Here is a 24,263-nt window from a genome sequence, read left to right as displayed (position 1 = left end):
AGAGTTTTTACGAAGCCATAAATTTCAAGACAATATTGTTCTTAACATTACAAGCATTCTAAAGAGTGCCTGCTAAGAAGTGGTCAAAGCAAATCCAGTGAACTACCTCTAAATGCAGGAATGCTTAGTCTTTGAAGCTTGAGAGAATTAGAACTCTGTCCTCTGGAATATGTAAGTCACAGACACTGGGACACAACTCTTAATGGTTAAAGCATGAAGGACAGATGCTAAGAGAAAGAGCTGCCAGTATTCGGATATGTGCCGATAACAGGGTACAGTCTTTAAATCTTAACTGCACTAGTCATCAGACTTCCTTATTCCTTTGTTCCATTTTCCCACCTGTTTCTTAGTGTCAAAGCAACCTCTGCTATGGAAACTAACATGTTCACAAGTTCCAGGAATTAGGACTTTGATGTCTGTGGGAGGCCATGAAACCATTAATTTTCTCTCTGTACCTTAGGTTTAAAGAGGAGCCATGTGTACTACCAGGTCCTCTCACATTGGTGCAGTTTCTCTATATACTGCAGTAAATTTTCTTTTTGCATGACATTGTCAAAGTCAACATCTATTACTTGCAGCCAAAAGCATCTGGTAGGTTTATAAAAATTTTTATATACCATTAATATATCAACAACTCCAAAGTTTAACCTAGCTGAGGTGGGGAACCTGTGGCCTCAAGGACACTTTTGGCTTTCAGATCCCCAAATGTGGCTCCTTGACTGAATCCAAATTTTACAGAACTAATCCTTTTAATAAAATTTAGATTCAGTCAAAAGGCTGCACAAGAATCCAGAAGGACTAGACCTCTTTGCCAACCTTAAGCTTAAGATATACAACTACTTAATCATTGGTTCCCCTGGGCTATCTAATATGCACCTTAAACTTAACATGTCAAAAACAAATTGCAGACACTACTAACAACATCAACTCCATATACACAAAACTCCCTTCTCCCAGAATCATTTCACAAATTGCTAACTCCATCCCATCAGTTTGTTCAGGCCAGAAATCACAGAATTATTCATGGCTTCTCCCCTCTCTCATATCCCATATCCAACCCAACAGAAAATCCTACTGATTCTACTTTTAAAATATGTCCATATCTGAGACTTTTCATCACCTGTATTCAAACCCAAATTAGTCTATTATTTCAAAATAAAAGCTGGTCTTCTAAAATAGGAGACAAAATAATCCAAAACAATTCATGGAAAAAATAATCAAAAGTAAGAAAAACGTTCAGCAAATAAAGTAAAAAGAAGAATTAGGCTGATGTAAAGAAAGTGAAATTTAGACCCAAGCAGACCTAAATTTGAAACTTAGTTCTGCCATTCATCAATGGTAGGCCCTTGGGTAAGTTGTTTAACATCCATAATCTTTGGTTCTAATGGCTATAAGTGGAGCTAATTATACCTGCCTCAGAAGGCAAGTGTGAGGATTAAAGAAGATATGCTTAAAGTAGGTACTCAATAAATAATAGCTGCTAAGACTAGTGATAAGCTATTCAATGAATTTTTTCAAATTAGGAAACATTACACTATTTCCCTTGAAAATGAAAAAAAATTCATTTAAATGTAAGCCTAAAGCTCACATTTTAAAGGTCATAAGATAATGTTAAAAATGGGGGGAGATGAGGTTTCTTCACTACATGACGATACATCACTATATTAGAGAACTGACCTGACATAAGGAGATAAAGACACATGCAGATCTTGACCTATGTTTTAATTTGTGAGAAGCTCTTTGAGTCAAATGTTCCAGCTTTTAAATGGCACGTTTGGTGTTACAGAACAGAGCTAATGCCCTGAAATCTGTGCTTACTGTCCATCTGGGCAGGAAGAACACAGAAATGTCCTTCCACTTTCAGTCAAAAGCTGCACTTTCTTGGGAGTGGAAAGCAATACATCTTTGAATGATATATAAACTTGTGGAGACAACCATACATATAGTGATTTATTTTATCTTGTACAGCAGGTATTTAATAAATGAGGGGTGATGATGAGGTAGAAAATATGAAACTAAAGGGCCTTGCATAAGTGTAAATATCCATAATTAGCCTCATCTCATCTCTTTAAAAAACAGCATACTATATTATTATTTTACTGAGATTAGAGATTTATCAATAGCTTCATGCTTGTAAGCAGACCACTTGTTAGATGTTACACTAAGTTAAAATACTACCAACATGTTTACTTTATTAGCTTACCAGGAATTAAGCAGTCCTTAGCATGCATTTGCTAATTTTTTTAAAAACTTACAAAATTAAGAATAATTTCAGTCTATGACCTTTCATGCTTCTTGAGTAAGTCTCAAGAATACAGCCATCTTGGAAAAGGGGCAACATAGCCAACTGGAGCCAGCTTTCGACAGAAGCTCCCATCCAGAGGGAAGGATAATGACCAGAAAGTACCCAATAAAGCTGAAGACCGGGAGCTGAGCTGAGAGAGACGAGTGATAATTGCACATCACCTCTGCTGAGGCAAGCTGCGACTCCAAGAAAGCAAAGTTCAGATACAAAATTCACCCCAAAGGAAAAGTGTCTGTCCCCTCCCCTGAGTTTGTTTTTTTTTTTTTTTTTTTCTCTCTGTAGGTTTTCTACAGGCAAGTGGTGAACTGAGGACCTCTTGTCTCGCCCCACAGGAGAGAGTTGCAGAAAGTGGGAACTACTTCTCCAAAGTGACACTGCTGTGACACTGAGCACTCTCTTGCTAGGCATGAAAGATGAACTAACATTTTCCCTGCCATTTTGAACTTCCAGTCCACCCTTACCCACTCACCTGATGGTCCAGAAGCCTAATCCCTGCTGAGACTGGAATGTCTGCTGTTCATTGCCAGGTCCAGGCACTGCAAGGGCCATGGTAGAAAAGCTGCAGTGTAACAGTGACCATAGCAGTAGTGCAGACAAAGGGGGAAAGTCTGTCGGGCTTGGCTCTGCATAAACCCAAACCAGCTGCGGGAGGAGGCTTGCAAGCTATGTGACTGCCTTGCTGGAACTGAGTGCCCTGCGCCCCACCCTGCTGGAGCCTTATGCCCCACGCACTGCCCTGCCAGAGCTATAGCCCCATGCCCCACTCAGCCAGAGCTGTTTGCCGAGCGCCCCAACCTACCCAAGTTGTGCGCCCTGTGTCCTGCCCTACCAGAGCCACACACCACACTCCACCCTGCCAGAGCCATGCACTGAGTGCCCACCCTGCTGAAGCCACTGGGACCACAACCTGCCAGAACCGGGCACCGTGTGCCCCACGCTGCTGCTGGATGCACCATTATAGCCACATCCCTGCTCCCATGGGAGCCGCCAGGGAGCTGCACAGGGACAACTCCCATGAAGATTCAGCAACAGTAGAGTGATCCCACCAGGTTCTAGTCTTGGACATACACCTCCCCAATTCTGAGGACTGCCAGAGGAAGCCAGACCTTGCCCTATAGGGATATAAGTGCTGCAGAGTGGCTAGGGCAAAGGCACAGTGGCTGAGAAAGAAAATCATTTGCTGATTTGTTATCCTCAGGTTCAGACTGAGCTCAGGTGGAATACTCCCCAGTTGCCATAGAACACCTGATGTAGGCAGGCCGGAGCACCCCGAGCTGGCTGGTGGCAGAGGATGGTGGCCGGGTGGAAGGGGCATTGACTTTCCTTTGACTCTGGCAGGTACAAAGCCTTGGTACATCTGCTTATTGGAAGGAGCAGTACCACAGCCCAGTGGGGTTACCAGTGACTGGGCATGAAAGAGGTGCAAGGTGGGAAAAGAGACACCAGCCCCCTGGTCCAACTCTGCTACTGGACAGGCCTTTCTGACTCCACAGAGCACTAGAGTGAGCCACATTTAAGCAGCCAGTAGACCTCTGCTATCTAGTTGCTGGAGACATTTCAAACTCTCCTATTGAAGAGTTAATACTGACTGGGTCAATTGGTTTGAAATGCCTAACCTGGGCCAATCATCCAAGGACACTCTCGGGTGGTACCCTGGTTGTATGGTAATGGGAAGGGTTGATTTTCCTCTTCTAGTTGTTGCCCGTAGTGGGTAGGGTAACTTAGTTGCTTGTATTTCTCCACAGCTGAGACTTCAACCCAGAGTCACTGATCCACTAGGATTGGACAAAACCTGCTGAACACAAGACAGAGCCACCCAACCCCACCACACCAAGCAGGTCCCCAGAGCCTCAGACTATAATACTGTATGGGTCTTTGCAAGGTTGTGGGGGGAAAAGCTACAGTCACCAGTCCCAGATCCTTGGCGAAAGGCTGGGACCACAACTCCAGGAGCCCCCAATCCAATTTCACCTTACCTGACCATCTGGCAAACAGTGAAAAATAATCATGGGGCAGAATCAGTGGAAAAACTCTGGCAACATGAATAATCAGAGTAGATCAACTCCCCCAAGGAATGATAAAACAGACACACCAGATGATCCCGTTCATAAAAAAAATGGCTGAGATGTCAGATATTGAGTTCAGAATTTGGATGGCAAATAAGATCAACAGAATGGAGGTAATGAGTGATTTAGAATTTCAAGGAGTAATTCAAAAGTTGTCTCAGGAATTCAATTAATTCAAAGACAAATTCACCAAAGATTTTGACACATTGAGATAAGAACGTGCAGCCCTCAAAGATCTGAGAAATACAGTAGAATCTCTCAGTAAAAAAATAGAACAGGTAGAAGAAAGGATCTCTGACATTGAAGACAAAGCTTTTGAATGCTCTTAAATGCTCAAAGAGGAAGAGAAGTGGAGAGCAAAAACGAACAATTCCCTGAGAGAATTGTGGGACCCCTCCAAAAGAGCAAACATTTGCCTTATAGGAATCCCTAAGGAGATTAGGTTGCTTGGAAAGGCTCAGATGATCTACTTCAAGAGATAATCGAGGAGAACTTCCCAAACATGGCAAGAGATTCTGAAATCCAGATAGCAGACAGTTTCAAAACCCCAGCACAACTCAATCCAAATAAAACATCTCCTAGACACATTATAATAAACGTTGCCAAAGTTAATATGAAGGAGAAAATTCTGCAAGCAGCCATACATAAAAAAGTAAATAAATAAATAACCTACAAGGGGAAGAATATTAGAATGACTGCAGATCTCTCTGCTGAAACTTTTCAAGCTAGAAGAGGATGGTCATCGACCTTTAACCTCCTAAAACAAAATAACTTTCAGCCCAGGATCCTGTATCCAGATAAACTGAATTTTATTTATGATGGAGAAATTAAATACCTTAATGACATTCACATGTTGAAGAAATTTGCCATAACTAAACCAGCTCTCCAGCATATTCTCAGACCCATCCTCCACAATGACAAGCATAATGCTCTCCCACCAAAGGAAACTCATGCAAAAAATTTTTCTTCAAACTCCAACTTCCACAGTGGTAAAAGGATTAAAAATGTCCATTGGACTTCTGAAACACTTGATACCAAAAATACTACCAGGCTTATCAATACCCTCCATTAATGTGAATGGCTTAAATGGTCCTCTAAAGACGTACAGATTGGCTGGCTGGATACAAAAACTCAGGCCAGATATCTGCTGCGTACAAGAATCTCATCTTACCTTAAAAGATAAATATAGACTCAGGGTGAAGGGATGGTCATCTATAATTCAGGCAAATGGAAATTAGAAAAAAACAGGTGTTGCAATTTTATTCATAGATACAATAGGTTTAAAACAACAAAAGTAAGGAAAGATAAGGATGGTCACTTCATATTTGTTAAGGGAAACAACATGATGAGATTGCAATTATTAACATTTATGCACCCAACCAGAATGCACCTCAATTTATAAAAGAGACTCTAACAGACATAAGCAACTTGATTTCTTCCAGCAACATAATAGCTGAAGATTTTAATACCCCTTTGGCAGTGTTGGATAGATCCTCCAATAAGAAACTAAGCAAAGAAAATTTAGACATAAACTTAACCACTCAACAATTGGATTTAACAAAAATCTACAGAATATTTCATTCTAAAAAAAACTGAACACACATTCCTCTCATCAGCCCATGGATCATCCTCCAAAATTGATCCCATCTTAGGTCACAAGTCTAACCTTAGCAAATTGAAAAGAAAAGAAATTATTCCTTGAATTTTCTCGTACCATCATGGAAGAAAATTTGAACTCAGTAACAAAAGGAGTCTGCATACTCATATAAATTAATGTGAATGGCTTAAATTGTCCTCTAAAGAGGTACAGATGGGTCATAGATGAGATTATGACTCATACATGGCTGGGTCATAGATGAGATTAAGAAGGAAATTACCAAATTTTTGGAACAAAACGACAATGAAGACATGAATTACCAGAACCTCTGGGATAACACAAAGGCAGTCCTAAGAGGGAAATTTATAGCATTTCAAGCTTTCCTCAAAAGAACAGAAAGAGAGAAAGTCAACAACTTAATGGGACATCTCAAGCAACCAGAAAAGGAAGAACATTCCAACCCCAAACACAGCAAAAGAAAAGAAATACCTAAAATTAGTGCAGAATCAAATGAAATTGAAAAAAAAAAGAATTATTCAAAAGATCAATCACTCAAACAGTTGGTTTTCTGAAAAGATCAATAAAATAGATAAAACTTTGGCTAACCTAACCAGATATAAAAGAGTAAAATCCCTAATTTCATCAGTCAGAAATGATAAAGGCCAAATAACAACAGACTCCTCAGAAATTCAAAAACTCCTTAATGAATATTACAAAAAACTCTATGAAAGTATGAAAATCTGAAGGAAATAAACCAATACTTGGAGACACGCCACCTTCCTAGACTTAGCCAGAAAGAAATGGAAATGTTGAACAAGCCTATATCAAGTTCTGAAATATTATCAACTATAAGAATTCTCCCCCAAAAAGAAAAGCCTGGGACCAGATGGCTTCACATCAGAATTCTACCAACCTTTAAAGAAGAAGTAACACCAATATTATGTAACCTTTTCCAAAACATATAAAAACAAGGAATAATTCCCAAACATTTGATGAATCAAATAACACCCTGATCCCCAAATCAGGAAAACAAAAAAAGAAAATTATAGACTAATATCTCAAATGAATATTGATGCAAAAATATTCAACAAGATCCTAGCAAACAGAATCTAGCAACACATCAAACAAATTATACATCATGACCAGGTGGCTTTCACCCCAGGATCCCAAGGATGGTTCAATATATGTAAATCTATAAATATAATTCAGCACATAAACAAATTAAAAAACAAAGACCATATGATACTCTCAGTTGATGAAGAAAAAACTTTTGATAATATCCAGCATCCTTTCTTGATCAGAACAAGACAACAGATATAGAAGGAACATATCTTAAACTGATAGAGGCCAAGTACAGTAAACCCAAAGACAATATCATATTGAATGGAGTAAATTTGAAATCATTTCCACTCAGATCAGGAAACTGGCAAGGTTGCCCATTGTCTCCAATGATTTTAACATTGTAATGGAAGTCTTACCCATTGTAATCAGGCAAGAGAAAGGTATACAAATAGGGTCAGAGGAGATCAAACTGTCAATCTTCGCAGATGAAATGATTGTATAACTGCAAAACCCCAGGGATGCAACTACAAAATTCTTAGAAGTGATCAAGGAATATAGTAGTGTCTCAGGATACAAACTCAATACTCACAAATCTGTAGTCTTTATATATACCAACAATAGTCAAGCTGAAAAAACAATCAAGGACTCTATTCCCTGTACTATAGTGCCAAAGAAGATGAAATATCTGAGAGCGTACCTAACAAAGGACGTGAGAGATATCTATAAAGAGAACTATGAAACTCTGAGAAAAGAAATAGCTGAAGATGTTAACAAATGGAAAAATATACCATGCTCATGGCTGGGAAGAATTAACATTGTTAAAATGTCTGTACTACCCAAAGCAATCTACAGATTTAATGCAGCCCTACTAAAGCACTTCTGTCATACTTTAAGGATCTGGAAAAATTAGCACTTCATTTTATATGGAAACAGAAAAAACCTCAAATAGCCAAAACATTACTCAGAAATAGAAACAAATCAGGAGGAATCACACTACCAGACTTCAGACTACACTATAAACCTATAGTGATCAAAACAACATGGTAGTGGCACAAAAATAGAGAGGTAGATGTATGAAACAGAATTGAAAACCAAGAGATTAACCCAGACACTTATCATCATTTGATCTCTGATAAGCCTATCAAAAATATAAATTGGGGGAAAGATTCTCTATTTAACAAATGGTGGTGGGAGAATTGGTTGGCAACTCATAGAAGACTGAAAATGGACCCACACCTTTTTCCTCTAACAAAATTGCCTCTCACTGGTTAAAGGACTGAAACTTAAGACATGAAACTATAAAAATTCTTGGAGAGAGTGCAGGGGAAACACTTGAAAAAATTGGCCTGGGAGAATACTTTATGAGGAGGACCCCCGGGGCAATTGAAGCAACATCAAAAATACATTACTGGGATGTGATCAAACTAAAAAGCTTCTGCACTGCCAAGAACACAGTAAATAAACCAAGTAGACAGCTCTCAGAATGGGAGAAGATTTTTGCAATTTATATTTCTGACAAAGGTCTAATAACCAGAATCCACAGAGAACTCAAACTTATTAATAAGAAAAGAGCAAGTGATCCCATTTCATTGTGGGCAAGAGACTTAAACTGAAGCTTCTCTGAAGACGACAGGGGCATGGTCTATAGACACATGAAAAAATGCTCATCATCTTTAATAATCAGAGAAATGAAAATCAAAACCACTTTGAGATATCATCTAACTCCAGTTAAGAGTAGCCCACATCACAAAATCCCAAAACTACAGATGCTGGCATATATGGTGGAGAAAGGGGAACACTTTGGTACTGCCGGTGAGAAAGCAAGCTAGTACGTTACTTTTGGAAAGAAGTTTAGAGAATACTCGGGGATCTAAATGTAGACCTGCCATTTGATCCTGCAATTCCTCTACTTAGGGGTATATCCAAAGACCAAAAATCACTTGGCAACACAGATATTTGCACCAGATGTTCATTGAAGCTCAATTCATAATTGCCAAGTCATGGAAGAAGCCCAAGTGCCTATCAACCCATGAATGGATTGATAAATTATGCTATATGTATACCATGGAATAATATACAGCCTTAAAAAAAGATGGAGACTTTATCTCTTTTATGTTTACATGGATGGAGCTGGAAAATATTCTTCTTAGTAAAATATCTCAGGAATGGGAAAAAAAGTCCAATGTACTCAGTACTACTATAAAACCAATTTATAATCACTCATACTTTCATATGAAAGATGAATCACAACTATAGCCCAGGATGAAGGAGGGAAGGGAAGAGGGATAGAAAGGAGGGCCGTGGTTCAATAGAGGGAGGGTTACTGGTGGGACCACATTTATGGAGCATATTGCAAGGGTACAAGTCAAATATATCAAGTATAGAACACAAACATTTTAACACTGTGATTAAGTAGATAAAGAGAAAGCTATGTTAATTAGTAAGATGTAAGCACTCCAATTTGTACAAATAATCAACACATTGAATCCCACAAAGGCATAAACATATTCATGATCTATGTATATATGACTTAATAATAAAAAAAAGAATATAGCTATCTCTTAAATATAGATGGACCACAGGTTAACAAATGAATTAATACCTATTCATATGCTACCAAGTTAAAATAGTCCTTCCAACATTAATTTTGTTGGAAATGTTATAAATGTTATAAAAGCTCCAATGTTTGGCAAGAAACCTAATTCAATTTACTTCCTCATATCTCCCGCACCATCTATCCCCCAACTTTACCCTGTCATACTGTGCTCAACACTGGAAACTTCCAAAATATTTATATAAAAATAAGTATTAGCTGCCTTTTCTTAGCCTAACACTTTACTAGGATTTCATTTTTGTTTCATGCAAATTCAAGAAGTATCTTTATAACTGGAATCAACACAAAGGTAGATACCTACGTAATTTTTAATCAAATTAAAAAAAGATAGCAGTTATCCCATTTCTAAGGACCTGGTATTTTTACTGGAATTTTAAGATACGGCTTTTATATATATTTCAATTCTTTTCATGTTTCCAATAACTAAAATAAAAACATTTATGAAATAAGCTAAGAATAGCCTAGGTTCAAGCAGGGTTCACACACCAAGGTGGAAGATTGGAACACTTGGCTTAGAGAAGGGTTTTCACAGATGCTAGAGCAGGAGAGAAAGCGAGTACAAGCCCCACAGTTACTTTCCTAATTACATCTTAAATCCATTCAACATATTATTTTACATATATCCTTCTGAAAAAAAACAAAACAAGAGTTTTCTCCCCCTCATAAATTTTTATCTGCGTGCAACCATCTAATGGCATAAATATCTGACTCTTCGTCTAAGCTTATAGCATTTCATTATTCTTTTGGAAATGTTCATCCTTAAAACCTTTATATTTGGGATATTCCCTTTATATTAGATTGCAAAATGTACATTTATGGAATATATACTAAATGTTCCTTTTAATTACTTAAAGTTCCAAATGAAGAAAACCTGTCTGGCATTAAATAAATATCTTAAATGTGAGATAGGCAAGAACACCTTGAAATAATGCTTAACTAATCACAAAGCAACTATTCTGCAATAGATGGGTGAACCACTAATTAGATGAAGAGAAATAAAACTTTCATGGTAGGATAAAAGGATATAGAGAAATAAGCAGTAATTACTATTTTATTGTCAGAGAAATAAATATCAAGCACAACTCAATAAAAATAAGAAAAAAAAACAACCCCACAACTCTATAAGTAAATTCCAGCACTCATTAAATCAGTACTTGAAGCCAAACACAACTTAGGGATACAATGACATCTTTCAAAGGGCATTCCAGAAAAAAAAAAAAAAAGAGGACCACAAAGAATAGGTAACATTGCTTTAGTTTTAGGGCATGTAACATACCAAAGAATAATTTTACGTGGTTATTTACTTAAATTGCCTAAAACTACACAGCCAGTCTTAAAATAGTTATTAAAGATTGGAGTAGGACTACTATACTAGGCTATTCTGTTTAAATAATCGGTAACCTTAAATGGTACACTTACTATATAAATAGTGTCTGTAAGTATCATTAATTATACTTGAAACTTTAATGTTTGCAGGAACTTACATTCTGTTGCTTGGAATAATCTTGTGCCCTTCTCTAAACCAAGTCACTTGAGGCCTAGGGAAGCTGGTGATAGGCAGTAAGTTTAGAACTGCTGCATGTCCTTGAGAAACCATCTTCCTCTGGTCTGTATCCATGAAATTTCCCATATCTGAAGAGAAAAATGAGCCTTTTTCAGTACTGAAATAGTTTTCTGGGAGGAGGAGAGATCAGAGATAGAAATAAGTATTCCTTACACTAACATTGCTATACTTAATAACAAAACAAGTGAGACTACCCAGTAGCACTGGGGAGTGCATATCCAGTGGTGAGTAAAGCAGGAGGCAAAGCTATGTCCTCCAAAGACCCCAAGCAGCACATCAATCAGCAGAGCCACATGGTCTGTAACAATACAACAGAGTGTTTGCAACTGACTGTCATATTGAAATGAGTTATTGAAAACCATCTTAGCACTACATGAAACAGTTTTCACAGAAACTATAATAAAATGCTTCTAAGACATCTTCCAGCTATCAACTCTGTCAAGCTAGGTTACCTTTTTGGAAATATGCATCCTTGAAACCTTTATATTTGGCATTATCTTTAAATTGGTTGCAAAATGTACAGTTATGGAATATATACTTAATGTTCCTTTAATTATTTGAAGTTCCAAACAAAGAAAATCTTTCTGGCATTAAATATCTTAAATGTGAGATAGGCAAGAACACTTTGAAATAAGGCTTAACTAATCATTAAGCATTGATTAATGCACTGGTCTATGCCCTGTCCAGTCTGTCCTGTTCTTCATGACAGAGGTGACTGATTATCTCTTTAAGAGTGTTTCTAGAAGCAATATTTGCTAACCACTTAAGAGTTTACCGAGAGTTCTCTCACTCCCATACTATTGACTTAATTTTAGGCAACTGTTTTGTTCTGGTTTTTGTTCTTCTGGTTGAAAATATTTCAAAAATAGGATCACAGGAAGAAAACCCAACCAACAAAATATCGATATAAATGGCTAATTTTAAAATTAACATTTGAAATTTTTCAAAAAATTTCCATATTGTGTTGATAGATAGATGAATGTGTATACAAATAAATATGGCAAAATATTATATTTTATTTAAATGTATATGTGATAAGGGATAGGATGGGGACTCAGGGAGATAAGAAAAAAATATGGCCTTCTGGATAAGAAAGTTAAAAATAGCCCTGAATCAGAGTTTCGGTCAGGACTCAGTTAACCAAGTCCATAAAATATAGTTTCCAAATTGAGACACAAAGTGGAGCAATGGTCATAGTTACAGAAAGGTACACATAGCAAATGTCAAAAACATCACAATACTAATAGACCATCATATAATTGTCAGAAAAATAGCAGATAACTATTATGGCTAAAAAGAGAAGGAAAAATGGACACTTGGCAACAGAGATAATCTTGACCAATGAGAAGTAGATAAGAATGGAGGACCAATGAAAAACTTTATAGACAACTGTAGGCAAAACTAAGATAAGATTCTTAAACTTGTGTACTGCCTTTGTATGGCCTCTCTTCTCATTCACCCTTTTCTACTCTCTATGGAAAAGTCTATGCTTTATCTAAGCTTTAAAGAAACTTTGCTTCTGTTCTGCTACACTGGAGAGTTCTGGCTGCTTTATTTTCACTCCCCCTTCACTTTAACTGAACTGAACTTGCTAATTCTGTTGAGTAATTGGACCAGGTCTACTTGACAGCTTGAAGGTCTCAATAGCGCATAGAAGAGCTCCATTATCAACAGCTTTTTTGATTCAAAAATTTTCTTTGTGATAGTGTATAAAATTTGAGAGAAAGATGAAATCAATGAAACAGATTAGAAAAATATTCATGGTTTATTTTTATTTTTATTTTTTTTACTTAGTCTTTTGTACATAGATCATAAATACATTTATGCCCATTTCAGTGTGTTGATTATTTGCATAAATTGGAGTGTTTACATCATACTAATCAGCATAGCTTTCATCTCATTTACCCAATTATGAAATTCCTTGTCAAAGGTAAGGAGAAAAGATAAAAAAAAAATCTAAGAGCTAAAGAAGGGGTATCTAACCATTTTTTTTCTGCTGCACATTGGAAAAACACGAGGTGTCTTGGGCCACACATTTAAATACACAAACATTAAGCAAAGCTGATTAGCTTCACCCCCCCAAAAAAAAAGGTCCATGAATATTTTTCACAATATATGACAGCACAGATAAGCAAAAGAAGTCCTCAAAAAATCAGCATGCAGCCCACACAGGGGTCAAGTTGGATACTTCTGATAAGGATAAAACAAGGATATAAATAATTAACCAAGTAAAGCTGAGAACTCAGTTTTATAAATTAGAATTTAATATATAAATTTGAAGCTCTTATTCAAATGTGGTTTGAGTATTGATCTGAATTCTTTATGAATTATGATTTCAATTATTCATATGGATGAAAGTCCTGAATTTTTCTGCATGTTTACTGAATGACTTCATCACCACAGTTGAGGAAAATGATTCAATCATTTTTCTACAAATACATAGCATCAGCACCTCACTCAGCCATTAGACTTACTATAGAATAGTAGACTAACTAGATCATCCTATTTTATATAGTAAATAGAATATAGTATTAAATACTATATAGACACTGAAATTTACAGACACTAAACTATATAGACACTGAATGTTACAAACTTTAACTGAGATCAAAACTAACAAATGAGGAAATATTATAATCACTGAATAGTACAGCCAAACGTAAGAGCCCTTTAATGTTCTCTGTCATTTATAATGACATATTAAAATATAATTTTAAAATTTTATAACAGTTTTTGATTACTTTTAAAACAAAAAATATTTTGGATATAAAATCAAAATGTAATAAAGCAGATAGTACATTTTAAATAGATCCTATACTTCATAGATTTTAGATAAGAAAAAGGACAAAATGCTTTGTATAGGCCAAATTCTCACTCCCATTTCTCCTAAAGATTACACTAAAATTCAAGCTCCCTGGATTTTGATATCTCCTTTGGCTACTTCTGAAAGTTTAATTTTTCAAAGTAGATCTTCTCAGTAATGAATTAATAATTCTCCGTAACATTAATACCATCTGTGATGTTTAATATTCCTGTACTTTCTTATAGTGTATCAGAAGGATTTCTAAACAAATCATCATTACAAAGAATTTATATATATATGGGTTTAACTTTTTATTTAAAAACATTTTGAATACAAATATATTATATACAAATACATTACATGCAGCTGATTCATAAAAATGAAGGATCCTTTACTAGTTTGTTTTACCCTCCCCAATGTCTAGAGGTTCCTTAGTCTTTTCAATAGGAAAAATGTGGCACCCGCCTCATTAAACCCCTCTCCTGACCAGCCACACTAGTTATATACTTACCTCTCAAACTGATTTTAGCAATTATTCTGTTCTAAATAGAACCAAAGATAAAAACTCCTATAATGGTTAAAAGTCATCTTGATTTCTCCCCATAGACACTTTGTTCTTTAACATTTGGAGATCTCTTTATAGTATACATACATGCAACTTGGACTTCTGATTTTCTTTGCAAGAGTGCTCCCATTCTGTTTCGCACCACGCAGCGGTAAAATCCAGCATCAAGCTTCTGTAAAGATGGAATAATATACCTGCCAAATACCAAAAAGTAGTGTTAGTGGTTATATGTAGAATAGCACTGCCATCTCATCTAGTAGGGGCCCAAATATTTTGTTTTCGGTAATACCTTTGTAATCCTTCCCTAACCAAGACACTAATTACACCTTCAATTTATTTCTGAGAGTATTTCATTGATAGCTATCTCCCAACGGGGCTATAAATATTACATGAAGCTAGGGTCTATGTCCATTTTATTTGTCATTTTATCCCTGGTGTCTATCACAGTGCCATGCACATAGGAGATAATACTCATGACGGGCTGCATAAATGAGAAATGCTAAATAATTAAAAGTCATTGCATTTAAACTAGCCCTTTCAATAAAAAATTATTTATAATTCTTTCTGTAGAATTTCAAATTTTCTAGAAATTACTTTTGGAATGGGCAAACATCTTAACACAATGCGTCACATAGCTCTGTATGAAAGATTAAACAGTACTTTCAGGAGATAACAAAGATCACCGAGGCAAAGAAAGCAATAGCATAAGGACACACCCTTCTCTCCAGTCACCAGTGTGGACATATCTAGACATAATTTATATACTTTCTAGTCACATTTCTCCACATGTGGCCTAATATTAACTTTAACTTTTTTTAGATGACATAAAGATTATTGCATTTGTATTTTCCATTCATGCGGTCATAGCAATTATCTTTCAAATTATGACTTATAACATTTTAGTATATTTTCAAAGGAAAATGAAATTAAAATATATAGTTTTCATAAAATCCCTGCTTTATTTTTAAGCGTAAGGGATATTTTAAGTATGGATCCAAAAGTATGTAACGAAATATATCCAATGACTACTTGAAATGAGTTTTACAGCTCCTGAACGCCACACCTTCTAAGCCATCTAAGAATGCACATGAATTAGTTTTTAGACCATGTTCACTAACAAGTCAAGAGTAAGGTTTGAACAAACCATACATCTGATAAAGAGCTAATATCCAACATACACAAGGAACTCCTACAACTCAATAAAGACAGACAACCCAAATTTTAAAAGGGTGAAGAAACTGGGCACAGTGACTCATGCCTATAATTCCTGCAGTTTGGGAGGCCAAGGCAGGAGGATTTCTTGAGACCAAGATTTCAAGACCAGTCAGGGCAAGACCTCAATACCCATTTCTATAAAAAATTAAAAAAATATACCTAGGTATGGTGGTACACATCTGTAGTCCCATTTACTCAGGAAACTGAGCCAGTAGGTTTAGGCTACAATGAGCTATAATTGTGCTATTGAATCCTGGGTGACAAAACATCCTCCTATCTCAAAACAAAGGAGGAGGTGTTAACATTCCTAATCATCAGGGAAGTAAAAACCCAAACCACAATTATATATCATCTCATACCTATTAAATATTGGCAAGGATGTGGAGAAAAGAGAACCATTGTACATAGTAAGAATATAAACTGGGGCAGCCACTACATAAAATAGTATGAAGGTTCCTGAAAAAAATTACAAATAAAACTATCATATGATGCAACAATCTTACTTTATCCAAAGGAACTAAAGTCAAGATCTTAAAGAAATATCTGTACTTTCATGTTCATTGCAGCATTATTCACAATAGCCAAGATATGGAAACAACTCAGTGTCCGTCATCAAAGAATGGATAAAGAAAATGTAGTATATACATGTAATGGAATATTATTCAGCCTTAAACAAAGAAAAAAACCCTACCATTTGTGACAAAATGGATGACCATAGAGGATATTATGCTGTGTGAAATAAAGCAGGCGCAAAAGAAAAAAAACTACATGGCACCACATAAAAGATGAATCCAAAATAGTCAAATTCACACAAGCAGAGAGTGAAATGGTCACTGCCAGGAGCTATGGGAAAGGGGAAATGTGGTGTAATCAAAGGGCATAAAGTTTTTATACTAGAGGAATAAATCTTAGAGACCTACTAGATAGCATAGTGCTGACAGTTAATAATTCTGTATTGGATATTTAAAATTTACTGAGAAGATAGATCATATGCGTTATTATAACACAAAAATAATATAAGAGATAAAGAAGGCAGGAGGAATCTTCTGAAAAAGATAGACTGGTTTATGCCATATTTTGTGGTGATGGTTTCACAGGTGTGTACTTACCTTGAAACTCACCAAGTTGTACATAATAGACATGTACAGCTTTTTATGTGTTAATCACATCTCATTTAAAAAATAAAAATAGAATGTATGTACATTGCAACTGAATAAGTTAGAACATATTCAGATGCAACGAAAAAGTAAGACTTGAGGCAGGGATACTTTTTATGTATCAGGAGGTATCTATCCTAAGAGAGAAAAAGCGCTAAAATCCACTCAAATAGTAGCTTACTTTTTGAACAAGAGAAAAGAAAATGCAGTGATGCTATCTTTTACAAAAACAAAATGCTCTGATAGTATTAGTTATCTATAATTCAAAGACATTTCCTCTTACAAACTATGACCAGAGAAACTTTTTAAAAAATTGGATAATAGGCAAAGTATACCATGCTTTATTTGTTCAGATCCTAAGCATACTAATGGTTCAACTTTTTATTCAAGTATGTCCAATTAGTCAACTTCAAAAAGGAACCGATAGACATAATTTTTCAGTGAAGAAAACTTTTGAACAATAGAGATAATTCAACATTGAACACGTATTAATCCAAGTATGTTCGTCCCTCTCATAATCCTATGGCACAATTAGTAAAATCTTTAATGAAAAGAAAAAAGTTTTAATCTAAATTTTTATAAGAATGGTTCACCTGAAACAAAATTAACTAGTAAATACAATCAGAATAAGATCAAATTGAACACAAGTCAATCCTATGTATTTAAATTACACATCGAGACTAGAAGGATGAACAGTTTTCATTGTTATATACTATGATTACAATAGAGGGGAGTTTTGGGATTAGGTTAAAACAAAGCTAAAAAAGGTTTAAAAAAAGAAATAGTACAAGTCATGGGAAAACAAATTTGAAAAACTACAAAGACAGTTTCATCATTGCAACTTAACTGTATTTATATAATTATTCCTCATTCTTTTTGCAATATCTAAATAGATCTTAAATTCTTATGAATTTGAATAGTAATCTTATGTAATAAAGCACAAAAAAGCACTACTTTCAAACAGGGAGAAATAGACACAAAATTGAATATTAAGCATATGCTGTTACATATCTTTCTCTTTAGTGTCTCACCAGGGGAAAAATAAACAAAATAGTTACATAGTCCTCCACCTACTGGGGAATTCCTATACAAATTATGTTCATGAACAGATGAAAATATTCATTGTAAGTCTACTGTTTACAAACACACATTTTAAGCAGAAAAAGATTTCTGGCTTTTTATAAGAAAGTATGCTAAAATCTTAGCACCATATGCCAACAAAATATAGAAAATGCCTGTTTCTATTTCAAATCAAAATAGCAGGGAATGTTTGCATCACTGTATCAAGGCTAAATTCTACTTGACTAACAGAATGTGTTCCAGGGCCAGTTCATTATCAAAAATGGCAGAGAAAATCAAACACAAAATCCCAACAAAAGTAAAGAAATGTTCATTTCTACTAATCAGAATACCTCAGTCATGAAGTAGTACTCTGGCAACTGGAACTACCCCAGACTTTCGGCAGGAAGTGGTATCAGGTCCATTTCAGCTCCTGAACAATTGTTTGGAGAAGACATTTGATATTATTTGTCTTCCTAGAATCTGAATCACTTCCTCATATTTGAAGAATTCTCTATGCTATGAATCTTGATAGAGATAAATCTTATCTCAAATGAAAGGCGAAAAAGACCACAGATGGATATTCTTAGAACCTTGCTTCCATAAGGCATAGGTATGGAACACAGCATGGCCAATTGGACACATATACTCTGAATTTCTAAATCTGGGGCTGTGATGCCGAGAAACCGGCTAAAGGCAAATTCATCTGACAACAACGGTGGTGGGGACACACAGGAGCACTAGACCAGGGAAAACAGTATATGTGTCTAGTGCCAACTGAAGCTGTAGCCCAAGCACTGGTGTCCAATGTTGAGTGATGCCAGCACCAGTACCTTATGGGCCTAGATTTAAGGGTGATTTTAGCTCGATCTGTGCCTACCCAATCTCCAGGATGCTTATTGATAACAAGAGCAACCCAACATCTGCAAAATAGCTCACCTAAGAGGAAGCTTGTTTCTGTTACTTGTTTCTGTTACTTTTGAATCCTTCAAAATTCTATGCCACAAAACACAGATAACATAATTTTGTCTAAAAAAATTTCTGAAGTTTTTCGGTGATCATTCTACAAAAAAATGGTCAAAGAAAGCCTAAATAATGCCTCATTGAATCATTTCTTGGAAAAAAAAAATGGCTTCCTAGTAAGACACCTAAAAATCACAGGTGATAAAGAGTCCAAAAAACTGAGACAAATTAAACTGGTATAATGTGTTTTCCTGAAGGTGAAGCACTAATATTTTAGAAAATGCCTGACAAAATACTATCTATGACGATTGTTCTTTCCAACAACAATTAGATATTATCACTAAATATACATACTACAGTATATTTTAACCAACCATCAGTGATTCTCAACCTTCCTAATATTGCAATGTATTTTCATTGTTAAAAAGGGGTCGCAACCCACAGGTTGAGAACCTCTGATATTGTCAGGGAACATAATTCAATTCATAAGAATTTTCACATTTCCTAAAATTAGATGTAAGATTTCCTTCCTTTAATGGAGGGACGCTGGGGGTTATCAACACCCATTTTATGCCACTTCAGATAAGACTATTCTATAGAAATGTAATTTATGCCGGTATGAAAATAATTATTTTGCATGAAAATAAACAAGCAAGTACTACGATAAGCTTTTGTATATTGGCCCAAAGCATATTCTTATCCTTTAAGTGAAAAATAGAGCTAAAGAAAAAATAACTGTAAGCCAATTATATTTTTCTTGGAATCAACTCAGGTTCTTTGTACAATGAAATGATAAATATATTTTCAATTTTATTTTTATATATTTTCTGTATGAAATTTTTAAAAATAGAAATAATTAAAAGTGGGATGAGTCTATAGTTAGCTTTTACCTCAAGCAAAATAACATGTAAAATCTAGACTGAAATTGGTTAAGAAACAGATGTATATGCAATTTTGAAGGTGCATATAGTTCACTAATAAGTCATAGGCATTGTGAAAGTTCAGTTATGTTTTCAGTTCTTTAAAAAAAGTTGGAATAATCAGTATAGAGATACAAGGTATTCAATAGGCATACTGTATGTACAAAAGTTGTTTAATCTGCATTTTACTTATTTTATACTAAATTGAGAAGGGCAATAAACAAATCCCCCTGCGGATAGGCTAAGAGTCTACAGAATTTATAGCAGTTGTTTCAGGAACATAAATATAAGGAATATAAACCACCCAGGGATCAATTAGATTTTAACTTTCCAAAACCATTTTACTGACAATATACCACCAATAACTGCATTTAAACTTTATCTTCATTAATAGTTATAAAAGCGAATTCAAAGATTTAAGAGTTAGTATTGAAATGTTCCTAAGACTTTTTTTCTGTGGATCCTGGGTTAGGCGATTTTCCCCAACATAAAGCATTTCTGGGGGATCATTTCTTCTTCATTCATTCCTATTTTTCCTTATTAATTAGGAGGAGAAAATGTGAAATCCATATTTAATGAAACAAGGGCACATGACTAGAACCAGCGTAACAAATCTATTGTTTGGATTGAATGAACTCTTAAGTCAGTTAAGAATGGAATTACAAACAAATCTATCAAAAACAATATACTGAATATTGTTGTGGCGGAGAAAAGATGGCTGACTGAAGCCAGCTTTCCACAGAGGCTCCAGTCCAGAAGGAGAGTTAAAGAACAGAAATTTAGCAAGTAACCAGGTGGATTTGAGCTGCACCAAGAGAGAAGGTTGAAGAACGCACATCAACCCTGCTGAGGCGAACTGCAACCCCAAGGATACAAACAAAAGGTACAAAATCCATCACCAAGCAGATGGGAGTCCCCTCACCCATGAGAATGGCTCGGAGTGCCCAAAAAACAAGCCAGCAGAGTTCAAAGGTCCTCCCACTACACTCCAAAGGAGAGACCCTCTAAAAACTAGACCTACCTCCCCTTCTAGGGTGCCATGGCATTCTCCTGCCAGGCATAAAACTGTATAAAACTATATATATTCTCTACCTGCAACTCTGAGCTCCCAGTACTCCCCTCTACTCTCACTCTAAGGTCTGGAGGCCTGTCCCCCAGAAGTCCAGATTCTTGGGTGATTTCTCGAGGGGTGTGGACAGAGGATTGTCAGCCTATAGACAAAAGAAGACAGGAGGCTAGAACTGACAGGGAACCGAATACAAACCTGCAGGAGCAAAGACAGGGCCTGAGGCGCAGGCTCTGAGAACTCAAAACAGCTTCTCTTCTGCAGGGGAATTTACCAGGGACAGAAACAAATTCCCACAAAGTTCTTCTATTCTCTTCTGTCAGTAACATCAATCAGGGAGGGGCTAAAACTGAGTAAACAACCACCAGCCTCCATCAAGCACCCGAGGTTGTTAGGAATCACATCCCCCTGCTAGATAGAGGCAGAGCACAGTGACCTGGCTGGCAGAAATAGATTTCCTTGTGATTTAGGCTGGTACAAACCCCTAGAGTATTTATTCACTAAAGGTAACTGGGTCAAAGCCCTGTGGAACTATCAGTGACTCGGTGTGACAGAGGTGCAAGGTGGGGAAGGCAGCATCAACCTTCCAGACTGACCTATTTGCTGGGTGGGTCCTCCTAACTCCACGGAGCACTGGAGCAACGCATATCAGAGTAGTTACCAGACACCTGTGATCCAGTTGGCAGAGACCTTTTAAACTCTCCCACCTAAGACAGGTGCTGACTGAGACAATTGATTTGGACCTTTTGAACTGAGCCAATCGCCAAAGGACTATTCAGGTGGTGCCCTGGGTCTGTGGTTGTAGGAAGGTTTGATTTTCCTTTTCTAATTGTTGCCTGTGGGGGGCAGGGTGACTTAATTGCTAGTATTTCTCCACCCAGAGTAATTGTTTCAATAGGGTTGAACACAGACCAGCTAAAAACAAGACAGGACCACTTAGCCCCACCACACCAAAAAGGTCCCAGTTTCTCAGGCCATAGCACTGTACGGGTCCTCGACAACACTACAAAGCAAAAATCAAATGATGTAAAACAATGAAGGGGCAAAATCAGCAGAAAAACTCTGGTAACATGAATAACCAGAATAGATCAACCCCCCCCAAGGAAAGATATGGCAGATGTAACTGAAGATCCCATTCATAAACAGCTGGACAAAATGTCAGAAATGGAATTCAGAATTTGGATTGTAAATAAGATTAATAAAATGGAGGAAAATTTGCAATTAGAAATTGGAGCAATTCAAAAGTCAGAATTAGAAATACGAGGAGAAATTCAAAAATTGTCTCAAGAATTTAATGAATTTAAAGACAAAATCACTTGACGCACTGAAGCAAGAAATTGCAGCCCTCAAAGATCTGAAAAATACAGTAGAAGCCCTCAGTAACAGAGTGGAGCAAGCAGAAGAAAGGAATTCTGACACTGAAGCCAAAGTTTTTGAACGCTCCTAAACTCTGAAAGAGGAAGAGAAATGGAGAGCAAAAATGGACCATTCTCTCAGAGAGCTCTGGGATAATTTGAAAAAGGCTAATATCCACCTCATTAGAATCCCTGAAAGTGATGAAGTGGCCTCGCTAGGCACAGAGGCCCATTTCCATGAAATTATGAAAGAGAATTTTCCAGACATGCCAAGAGATTCTGAAATTCAAACATCAGACAGTTTCAGAACCCCAGCATGACTCAATCCCAATAACAAATCCCCCAGGCATATCATAATTAACTTCATTAAAGATAATATGAAGGAGAAAATTCTGACAGCAGCCTACAAAGGGAAGAATATTAGAATGACTGCAGATCTCTCTGATGAAATTTTTCAAGCCAGAAGAGGGTGGTCATGGACTTTTAATCTCCTAAAGCAAAATAACATTCAACCCCAGATCCTGTATCCAGCTAAACTGAGTTTCATTTATGATGGAGAAATTAAATACTTTAATGACATTCATATGGTGAAGAAATTTGCCATAACCAAACCAGCTCTTCAGGATATTCTCAGACCTATCCTCCATAATGACCAGTCCAACCCTCTAACACAAAAATAAACTCACTCAGAAACTTTTGATCAAACTCCAACTTGCACAGTGGCGAAAGGATTAAAAATGTCCACTGGACTTTTGAAAAACTTGATACCCAAAATTTTACAAAACTTATCAATAGTCTCCGTTAATGTGAATGGCTTAAACTGTCCTCTAAAGAGGCACAGGTTAGCTAACAGGATACAAAAACTCAGGCCAAATATTTGTTGCATACAAGAGTGAGTCACATCTTACCTTAAAAGATAAATATAGACTAAGGGTGAAAGGATGTTCATCCGTATTTCAGGCAAACAGTATTCAGAAAAAAGCAGGTGTTGCAATTCTATTTGCAGATACAATAAGCTTTAAACCAACAAAAGTAAGGAAGGATAAGAATGGTCACTTCATATTTGTTAAGGGTAATACTCAATATGATGAGATTTCAATTATTAATATCTATGCACCCAACCAGTATGCACCTCAATTTATAAGAGAAACTCTAACTGACATGGGCAACTTGATTTCCTCCAACTCCATAATAGTTGGAGATTTCAACACTCCGTTGGCAGTGTTGGATAAATCCTCCAATAAGAAGCTGAGCAAAGAAATTTTAGATTTAAACCTAACCATCCAACATTTGGATTTAGCAGACATAAACAGAACATTTCATCCAAAAAAAACTGAATACACATACTTCACATCAGCCCGCGGAAGATACTTCAAAATCGATCATATCTTAGGTCCAAAGTCTAACCTCAGTAAATTTAAATGAATGGAAATTATTCCTTGCATCTTCTTGTACCAACATGGAGTAAAAGTTGACCTCAATAACAACAGAAATCTGCATAGGCATACAAAAACATGGAAGTTAAAAAACCTTATGCTGAATGATAGCTGGGTCTGAGATGAGATCAACAATGAAACTGCCAAATTTTTGGAACAAAATGACAAGGAAGACACGAATTATCAGAACCTCTGGGATACTGCAAAGGCAGTCCTAAGAGGGAAAGTTATCGCACTGCAAGCCTTCCTCAAGAGAATGGAAAGAGAGGAAGTTATCAACTTAATGGGACATCTCAAGCAACTGGAAAAGGAAGAACATTCCAACCCCAAACACACTAGAAGAAAAGAAATAACCAAAATTAGAGCAGAATTAAATGAAATTGAAAACAAATGAATTATACAACAGATTAATAAATCAAAAAGTTGGTTTTTTGAAAAGGTCAATAACACAGAAAAACCTTTGGCTAACCTAACCAGGAAAAAAATAGTAAAATCTCTAATCTCATCAATCAGAAA

General features: G+C 36.2%; 1 protein-coding gene across 1 annotated transcript in view; it reads right to left on the bottom strand.

Annotated features, from left to right (window-relative positions):
* The window catches only part of SDK1 (sidekick cell adhesion molecule 1), a 1,108,031-nt gene that overhangs the window by 648,532 nt on the left and 435,236 nt on the right, over positions 1-24,263 (bottom strand). The window contains exons 3-4 of the mRNA XM_053556749.1: positions 14,664-14,770; positions 11,129-11,276 (exon numbers count right to left, since the gene is read on the bottom strand). Coding sequence (XP_053412724.1) covers positions 11,129-11,276; positions 14,664-14,770 — 255 coding nt within the window. The remainder of the gene's footprint in view (positions 1-11,128; positions 11,277-14,663; positions 14,771-24,263) is intronic.

This window comes from Nycticebus coucang, chromosome 12 (assembly GCF_027406575.1).
Source record: "Nycticebus coucang isolate mNycCou1 chromosome 12, mNycCou1.pri, whole genome shotgun sequence".
Classification (NCBI taxonomy): Eukaryota; Metazoa; Chordata; class Mammalia; order Primates; family Lorisidae; genus Nycticebus; species Nycticebus coucang.
This window is presented reverse-complemented; position numbering and strand designations above follow the sequence as displayed.